Source organism: Sturnira hondurensis, unplaced genomic scaffold (assembly GCF_014824575.4).
Source record: "Sturnira hondurensis isolate 20B ecotype Veracruz unplaced genomic scaffold, ASM1482457v3 Scaffold0001872, whole genome shotgun sequence".
NCBI classification, from domain to species: Eukaryota; Metazoa; Chordata; class Mammalia; order Chiroptera; family Phyllostomidae; genus Sturnira; species Sturnira hondurensis.
In genome coordinates, this window is record NW_028074503.1 from 38,651,615 (window position 1) to 38,661,106 (window position 9,492).

General features: G+C 52.4%; 1 protein-coding gene across 4 annotated transcripts in view; it reads right to left on the minus strand.

Annotated features, from left to right (window-relative positions):
- FBXO15 (F-box protein 15) overlaps positions 1 to 9,431 on the minus strand; it is a 34,769-nt gene extending 25,338 nt beyond the window's left edge. For 3 of the 4 annotated variants that reach the window (XM_037035772.1, XM_037035756.1, XM_037035780.1), the window contains exons 1-4: positions 9,311 to 9,431; positions 4,250 to 4,360; positions 2,984 to 3,030; positions 644 to 748 (exon numbers count right to left, since the gene is read on the minus strand). In XM_037035772.1, the coding sequence (XP_036891667.1) occupies positions 644 to 748; positions 2,984 to 3,030; positions 4,250 to 4,360; positions 9,311 to 9,382 (335 nt within the window). In that variant the 5' untranslated portion in view covers positions 9,383 to 9,431. The remainder of the gene's footprint in view (positions 1 to 643; positions 749 to 2,983; positions 3,031 to 4,249; positions 4,361 to 9,310) is intronic. The other variant, XM_037035765.1, reaches the window with a different exon arrangement.
- Positions 9,432 to 9,492: the final 61 nt, after the last annotated feature.

A 9,492-nucleotide genomic window follows, 5' to 3' on the forward strand; every position in this document is an offset into this window, starting at 1 on the left:
CCGCAGGCCACCCGCCATCTTCTGCTGTGTCCCCATGGTGTGCTCTGTCACGGTGATGCTCAGGACACACACCAGCACCTAGACCTGGCCGCACAGAGCTGCCTTCATTCCTGGGCCTTGAATCGCATTCCCACCCCGAATCAACCCCGTGGGCTTCCACCCACCCACCCCCGTGACAGGAGTGTGATTTGGAGAGGCAAGTGGAAATGAGAGCCAGAGGCCTGCTTAGCTGTCGACGGGAAAAACACAGAATCCCGCCCTTCAAAAACAAGGAGGAGCCCTGCGTGGACCAGGAAATACCAACGCCCTCCCCCCCCCCCCCCCCCACCCGTGCTCCGNGGAAGTCATCAGGGTAAATGGCCACATTACACACTCCTGTCCTTCCTTCAGAAGCAATGTTCAGAGTACACCCTTAACTTTCCAAAACATGTATTCTTTATCCACCCAATTATTCATACACCCTCTTAATGAAGACTAAGACACTTACAAATACAATTGAACTTCTACAACTAAGGCTACCCTTTGAGAGAGAAAAGAACCGTGTGGGTGATTTCACCAGAAGCTCAGCTGTTTAAAGGACAACACCCAAGGAAGTGGGAGGGGACTCGATCCGAACCCACCGAGACGCCCCGTTCCTCCTTACTTGTCATTGGCCAGGTGGTAGAAGCGCCTGTTCACACACCCCACGCACAGCAGGGCGGCAGCATCCAGGTAGGACAGGATCTTCAGCAAGACTTCCGCAGGCATGCTGGTGGTGGCGGTGGGGGGGGGGGTGAGTTCAGAGCAGGGTGCATCTCACCCCGGAGCACCACTGCCATCCTCTGCGCAGAGGAGGCCGTAACTGGGCCCCCTGCCCGCAGGCCACCCGCCATCTTCTGCTGTGTCCCCATGGTGTGCTCTGTCACCATGATGCTCAGGACACACACCAGCACCTAGACCCGGCCGCACAGAGCTGCCTTCATTCCTGGGCCTTGAATCGCATTCCCACCCCGAATCAACCCGGTGGGCTTCCACCCACCCACCCCCGTGACAGGAGTGTGATTTGGAGAGGCAAGTGGAAATGAGAGCCAGAGGCGTGCTTAGCTGTCGGTGGGAAAAACACAGAATCCCGCCCTTCAAAAACAAGGAGGAGCCCTGCGTGGACCAGGAAATACCAACGCCCTCCCCCCCCCCCCCCCCCCCCCCCCCCCCCCCCCCCCCCCCCCCCCCCCCCCCCCCCCNCCCCCCTCCCCCCCCCCCGCGCATCCTCAGGGTTGGCCACTCCTCGGAGCTTCAAAGGAAACACCGCGCCCCATCAGGGCTGCTCAGGGGTCATTTTCTTTTTCACTCGAGTGCCCTACAAATACGCTGCTGAGAGGCATTCTCAGTATCCCATGGATTTCTATGGCTTTGGGATTCTACAAAACCCCACAATAGCCTGGCCGTGCCCAGAAAGCACTGCCCAGGGTGGAAGTCAGGAGGGCACGCCCTGAACTTGGGGCAGAGGGGCCACGAAAGGCGGTCATGGGAGGTGGTACTGGGTGGGGGAGAGGGGGTCAGGGGAAAGGGTCGCGGGACCAAACCCTCCCGCTTGCCCATACTCCCCAAACGAGATTTCAGATTGTGGTGTCAGGTGAGGAAGGCCTCTAATGCCCCACAGCAAAGTTGCAAGAAACACATTTTTTGTGACAATTTGGGTTATCCGTTGAATGTAGTTTTTTATATTTTGATTCAACTATTTCCCCATTTATAGTTATTTTTTAAATCAGTGTAAATTTTTTTAAATGTAGAGTTGAACTTCAAGAAAACATTTCAGAAAATCATCCAGCAACTGCAACAATTACTGACTTAAAACAAATCCCACTGAAGAAGGACGGTGGACAGGCTCACCCTCCAACCCAGCAGACCAGCGGCGGAGGGCCTCTCTCTGCCTCTCGCAGAAAGAGAAAACCCACTTTGTAGCCCAAACCGCTGAGATCAAAGGTGTCATTAATTACGCTTCATCAGTGGCCTCAACACCAGCACAGCTGATGGGCACACTCAGGCGGGGTTACTTCCTGGGGGGGATTCTAACCTCACACTGCACGGAGCAGGCCAGGGGGGCAGAGAGAAGGGGAGAGGCAGGGCCATCGGAGAAGTTCGAAAAAGTGTTGGAACAGGAAAATCTGCGTCAGGTGCTTCCCTGAGGGACTCAAGTTCATTGGTGCTCGTTCACCTTCAGCCATGTGGGAGCTTCAGGATGCACAGGTCCCCGACCGTGCTGTGGGCCTGAGGGTCTACCCTTGCACCCGCCCTGTGCTTCCTCCCCGTCCCCAGAGGAAGCTGGAGCCTCCTCACACAGCTGCTGTCAGGACCTGAGCTAGGGTCCCAGTCCTGTGTCCCCTGGAGGACTCTGCCTTCCGTTCCTGCCTCCCTGTCCTGTGTCACTCACATTGGCCAGAGAAACACTCCCCCAGATCTGCATCCTACAATGGCCCTCACCATGCCCCAGCTTCCCCCAACTAGCAGGGATGATTCCTTTGCTTCCTCCCACTGCCCAGCTTCTAGAAAAAACAAGAGCAAACAAAGCCTGTCCACACTGCTGCCTCCAGGCCCCCCCCCCCCCCCCCCCCCACGCCAGGCCCTACCCTGCAGACATCTCCTCTCCGGGCCACACAACAGCCCCTCCTGGTTTCTGGGACCTCACTGCTCTTTCCTCTTCCACTCTCCCCCCAGCTGGTTCCTGCGCCCCTGCCCCTTCGCTTTCACGCTGTCTCTCCAGAGACCTCCGTGCCACGGCTCTCGGGACTCCCCACACCAATTCCTCACCCTCAACTAGGCTCACAGCTGCTGCCCTCTTAGCCGGACTCTGTCCCCCTCCCCGACCCAAGAGCTTTCCCACCCCAACCGGAGGCACCTGCACTGGACAGTCCACCCAACAGGTTCCGGTTCCCACTTCCCACCTGCTCTCCCCACTGACACCCAACTCCCAAACAAATCATGTCACATGGGCCCCCACACACACCTCAAAATGGCCTGTGTCTCCATTGCTCCTCCTTCTAGAGAAGGACACTGGGAGACAAGTAGACAAGCGAGTTTAAAAAATCAAATGACATCACACCTCTGTGCTTAAAATCACCCGAGCACCTCCCCGTGACCCGGGTCTCATTTGGGCCACCCCTCCCTGTCCTGGCCCACTGCCCATGTCATGCTCCCACACCTCAGTCGGGTTCTCGGCTTACATGTCACCTCCACAGAGACCGCGTGCCTCACCGCCCCACCCACTGTGCTGGAGCACGGCACTCACTTGTTTTCTCGACCACACAGACCCAGGACACCAGTCACTATTTTTTTAATGTGTCTCCCCTACTAGACCGTGAGCCTCGTGACAGTACATACGAGCGGCTCACTGTCTGGGTCCCGGCTCCGAGCTCAGAATCTGGTACAGAGAAGTAACCGCATGAATATTGGTTCTGGTCTCACATCGGATTATTGCAGGACAGATTCTATTCCCAAAGCACTGAGTTCAAAGCGTCAACTGATGTTCTTAATGCATTCTTTTTTCTCTCTTTTTTTTTTGGCTTTTCATTTCTTTTTAAAAGCACACTAAAAGCATTGTTACCTGAGCTAGTTATGATAATAAGACTAATGGCCCAAAACTCAAAATCAGGCAACTTACATTTTAACCTGAATTTTGCGATTTGCGGACTGTACAAGCCTCGCTTCCTCCAATGTGAAAGGTCTATGATAATGTCAAGCCTTTGGGGCTCCACACTGTGCTTAGTATAGAGCTGACACTCTATAAACTTCATAACAGTGTGAACCCCAACCGTTTCAAGTTGTAATTAAAAAAAAAAAAAGATTCCACAGCTCTTGTTGCCTGTTCCTGAGGCCACAGTATAAAATCTTGCCATGGCAAACAGGTCCCCAAAATCCCAAAAGCTAAGAAATTCAGAGACATCCTGAACACTTAGAAGACGACACTTGAATCTTCTCCATTTTCGAGTGTCTATCTCAACAGCAAAGTGAATCACGTTAAAGAACTTTTTAAAAGGGGAAAATTAAATTGACTTATCACTTTTAGACGTTTAGCTTCACAAAATTAGTCTAATAATGATGGTGGTGACAGCTGGTGAGTCACATCAAACTCCCGGGTTGTGCGCTCTTCCCACGCACTGCTATTGTTAGAGAGCTCAGAATAGCGGCTCGGCGCGCACGGTGCTGTCACCATGTCTGATGGCTGCATCCCGGAAGCCTCCTGGAGACGTGCCCGGTGACCTGTGCCCCTTACCTGTCCAGCCACGCAGGGCAGTGCGAGCAGGGCCTTGCCCAGGGCCCCTCGCCCAGGGCGTGCTGTGTCCCAGGAGCATGGAATGCAGTGGCCCGGGAGCCTGGCCCTCTCCTGAAAGGAAACACGGAAAACTCAAGTTACCACAACAGAAGGGGACCTGTCCGTTCCCCAAGACCACATTTCAAGGGATTCAGGCTCCAAAGACTGCACGCTGTAAAACTTCAGTGAAGACAGGAAGAGGGGTGGGCGGGCCGGACTGGGAAGGGCCTGCGGCCTGAAACCCTGACGCACTCCGCTCTGTTCTAAGACTCAAGTTTACCACTCCCTCTGCTCATGGGCTGTTGGCATTGAAGAAGTTACATGTCAGTAACATGGACATAAGGGGAAAAAAAGGAAAAAGACAGAATGTACTCACTGTCCAATCTCAACAATACAACAACAAAACCTGGTAAAAACACCACCAGCAGAGTGAAAAAACTTTTTAGATTTGTGAGCCAGAGCTGCCAACAGGAGCCACGACTCCGCTGACCTTTGAGGGGTGGGGGCTGGTTCCAACTGTAGCTTCTGCGGTCACAGCCCCAGAGGTGGCAGTCACAGCCCCAGAGGTGGCGGTCACAGCCCCAGAGGTACCATTCACTCACCCACAAATTTGTTCACACTTCAGTCCCTCATGTTCAATGAAATAAACTTTGTCCATCCATTTTTATCTTAGTGGTGCATAAAATAACTGAATTTCACAATCAATATAAATGTTTGATGAAATTGGATGTAATGTTTTATGCAATTGGTTCTTTTCAGAAGTTCCTAAAATAATTTGTACTAAAATCAGCAATCAAAGGCTGCGATACTCAGTGGCAGCTTGGTGGCGTCTGATACACCCAGAGTCACTGAGCCACAGTCACCGCGTCATCTCTGCCTTGGCTGGCTGGCAGGGATGACTCCTGGGGAACAGGCTGGTCCCCTTGGAAAGGTCTGGAGGCGGCTCCTTTACCACACTCACACCGGTCACTGGCCCACCTCCCAGCCGGCACACTCTCTAGGAAGGCGCAGAAAGCCAGAGTGCACCTGCCCGCCGGCTCTGTTCACCAGCACCTGCCACTCGGAGTCTGTGCCTCAGGCACCAAGTTTAACCACCAAGCTGACTGCCTGGATGTACTCGGACCAGCACTCGAAGAGGACACGAGGAATAACTGGAGGCACGACGAGGGACCCCAGCAACGTGGAAGGGTGGGCAATGGTGTCTTTGGAAGCTGAAGAACCAATTCCACAGCAGAAAAGCTTCAACTTGGCCGACCAGCTCTAACACAGCAGTCAGTGGTCAATCACAGTTTCTTCCCAGGGCTGCCTTAACCAAGTTCCTCAGGCTTCAAACCACAGAAACTTACTGTCTCCAGGTCCCAGGGGCCAGAAGTCCAAAACCATGGTGTTGGGAGGGCCACACTTCCCCCAAAGGTTCTAGGGAAGAGCCCTTCCTGACCTCTTCTGGCAGTGGCCAGCCAACCTTGGTGTCCCTCAGCGTGTGGCAACAGCACCGCCATCTTGGCTCCTCCTGTCCACGGCCCTCTCCCCAATTCGTGGAGGTGTCTCCGTGTGTCTTCCTCTAAGGACTTCGCTCGTGTCTGATTGAGGACCTGCTCCACTCCAGCATGGCCTCACCTTAACTAGCTGCATGTGCAAAGGCCCTGCTGTCAGATGAAGTCAAACCCCGAGGTCTGGGTGGACAAAATGGGGGCCACAGGGTACATTATTCAACACAATATACAATTTTTAAATTTTTTCCTTAAGTGTTACTGGTATATGATATTTTATGTTTCGGGTACAATATAGTATGGGGCATTTTTATGCCTCACAATGGGATCACCCTACTAACTCTAGTGACCACCTGTCGCCGTGCAAACTGACCACAGCATTATTGACTGTATTCCCCTCCCGCTCTCCACCCACCCTCCCACAGCCCCTTCTCATAACCACCCCTTCGGTCTCTGCGTCCATGAGTCTGTTTTTGTTCTGTTCATTTGTTTTCTTAGATTCCACATAAACAGAAACAGTATGGTACATTTTTAAATGATAAAAAGCATGTCCTAAGTGACGCACCATGCTTCGAAGTTTGGTACTGACCTGTGTCACACACCCAAACACAAAACACCTTCAGCCAACAACGGTCCCTAACATCCGGGTTCCCAGTGGAGAGAACTTCCATTTGACAGTCTGTCACTCCTGCACCAGACAGGAGCCTCTCCCAGGAGCTGCCACCAGCACCCTGTGGACCCCCAAGTGTGGAGGGCCACAAAGTCTGTCCACACATGTCATATGAAGACTGAGGAATGTGTCTCACAGATTTTTAAACAATTTTTTTACTTAACGAATACTGCTGTAGTTAAGCAAAAATAAATGCATTTAAAAGCATTACTAAATTGATAGTAGTGTCTTGCAGTTATATTTCTTCAGCCCAAAGATGCCAAAAGAAATAAAAGCTATTACCTTAGGCCTCTCCAAGGGAACTGAAGAAAAGTTAACACGTTCTATCAGCTGGTTTCAATCTAGCAAATTAGCGAAGACCAAAAACACAGTGAGGGACGTGCTGGCTGTGGCGGGGTGGGGGACACAAACAGGACACCCATTCTCGACCGGGACTGTGAGCAGCTGCGCACGGAGTGGAGAGCCAAACCCAGAAGTGCCATGCAAGACCCCAAGAGGCACATTCATACTTCTAGGAATATCTCCTACTGCGAAAGAATGTTCCCTGTGACTTCACTCAAGAACGTCCATCACAAACTTGTGTGCTGAGAAAAAATTCTAGACACAGCACAGGGACTGGTTAGTGAGCATGGCATCCGAAAGGGCAGGGCACACCCGGTCACTGCGGGGCCTATGTGGTTGAGAGGCCGAGAGCGCCCAGGGCCTCCCTCCTGACTGGCCTCCCCAGACGGTCTTCTCCGGTCTCACCGCATCATCTGGCTTATCAGCAGAATTCAGGACCGCTGAAAGCCCGCCCACACTTCTCTGTAAGACGACCACCCGCCATGCCCAGGGACCATAGAGTTCTCGAGTCGGGAGGGCCCATGCATGCACCCACGCAGACCTTTCCCTCCACAAAGTTGAGTGTACACTTAGCTGGTGTGGTCGGTACAAAGACGTTTGGTTCAAAAACAGTTTCATGTCACAGATCTTTGCTTGACAGCTTTGAATTAGCTCAGTATTTCTTAAAAGTCTACCTCCGGGGCCTCATTTTTAATACCAAGAATTTAGACCAACTTGTACAAATTAGGCCAACTTGACATGCTTTCTACTACATTTCTTACAGTTCAGAATATTTATCTATATATTCACATTCTGTGTTTAAAAAGGGAACTTCTGATTCGTTAGTGAAATCTGCTTTTCCTGCTTTCACACATCTAAAATAACTGCCTACTTAGACCATAATCAATCATTCTTTGCACCTGACCTCTCTTTACCAAAAAGAATATATACGTCACCAAATCACAGGTGGACATGCAGGCCGGGAAAAGTGACAGGCACGCTGACTAAATCACTGCTCCAAGAAGTTCAGTCACCTTACAAAGAAATGAAAGGTTTGTCATCTAAAAGTCATTCTGCTGCCCACTGACACCGTGCTATACATAAAGACTGATGTATGCACAGAGAGCCATCCACAAAGACTAATTTTAGCAATAGTGACAAAACGATCTCAAGTTCAAGCTTCCTATTTAAATGCCAGTCTTTCTGTCCCACAGAAAAAGAATTTTTGCAGGCATTGTCCCCATGTCACTTGTCACAAGGTTTGCAGTAGGTACAATGTGTCTAGCATCACAGATATTCACTCAGGAACTATTCCCATAACACTAAGGGACAGCATCCTGCTTCAGAAACCAGGGTGAGGAGCTGGAACCCTAGGGTGGACACAGGACACAGTCCTGGAGATTCAGGAAAACAAAAAATGACAAGTAGTTGAACTGGTAAGTGGCATCACTCTTTTTTAATGCTTTAGTGCAGACACTGATGTATCAGAAGGCATACTATGCACGACTTTATATATCTGTAAATCAGTAAGACTTTTACAAATAGAAGGATAATGCTCAAGAATGCAAATTGTCCTAAGCATTATCCCACCACCTGGTAAACGGACTGGAATAATGGATACAGAGCTAGGAAAGCTCACGATAAAATGAAAGGATTTAATAAGGCACCACGATAGCACGCGAATACTTCCGACATACTGAATCACTGGTGTTGGGAAAAGAGCCATGGTCCCTGGGCGTTAACCTGATGGTCTGGAAGCAGCTGCGGCCTCCTGCTCCTGCCCCTGCCCCTCTCTCCACTTTACCCCTCCAAGCTGCCTTCTCTCACTGTGGAAGAGGACGACCCTTCACTGGAGAATGGAGGGAAAACCGGCAGAACAGGGTAGGCAGCTGAGCCCCACGGGGCGACCACCGAGAGGCATCCCTCTGGGTTTACTTCGGGACGCAGACTTGGCCTGGAGTCGGACGTGCAGAAAGTGCTGCCCGGCAGGGGGCGCTCCCGAACGCACCCGCCGGCCGGAGGAATCTGCTTAGGGCCCTGCGTCCTCCACTCCCAGACAGTGGGCGGGACAGAAAATCCTAAGGTTTCTACTGCTCCAAGTTGGAAGCTCACAAAAAGACGAAAGGGGACTCCTGGCCTCAAAACAAGGAAGAACTTCGAGGGCGCATTGCAGAGTTGTGCCCTTTCGGAATGTGCAGGTGGAGACCGGTGTGGCGCACCTGACTGGGCAGGTGCAGCTCATTCGCGTGGAGGGTCCCCGCGAGGCACTGCTTAAAGGTTGGGGAGCTTGCCACATTCGCGACCCCACACTGCCCATAACTGACCTAACGGAAAGGGAAGAAGGTTTCTGGGGGGGGGGGGGGCTACTCGACTTGTACTGTGACTTGGGGTGGCCCCACGCTTCAAAGTTGAAGGTACTTCCTCCCGCCATTCTTCCAGACCTTTCCCGCACTGACAGAAGCCGCCTGCAACGCGCCACAGAGGGGCCAATGAACAGAAAGGGGAAAGGACAGCAGGGCTGTGAGAGAGGGGGACCATCACCTGAACCTGTCGCTCCCCATGGCCGCGCCGACGCCCCCGAGGGGCAGGCGCAGGGCCTGGAGGCCAAGCCATTGCTGCTGCAGAAGCCGACCGCGTCTGGTCGCCATGGAGACCCGGCCGGAACGCGTGGGCGGTGCGACCGGAGGAAGGTAAAGAGCACCACCCCCGCCACGCCCACCGGA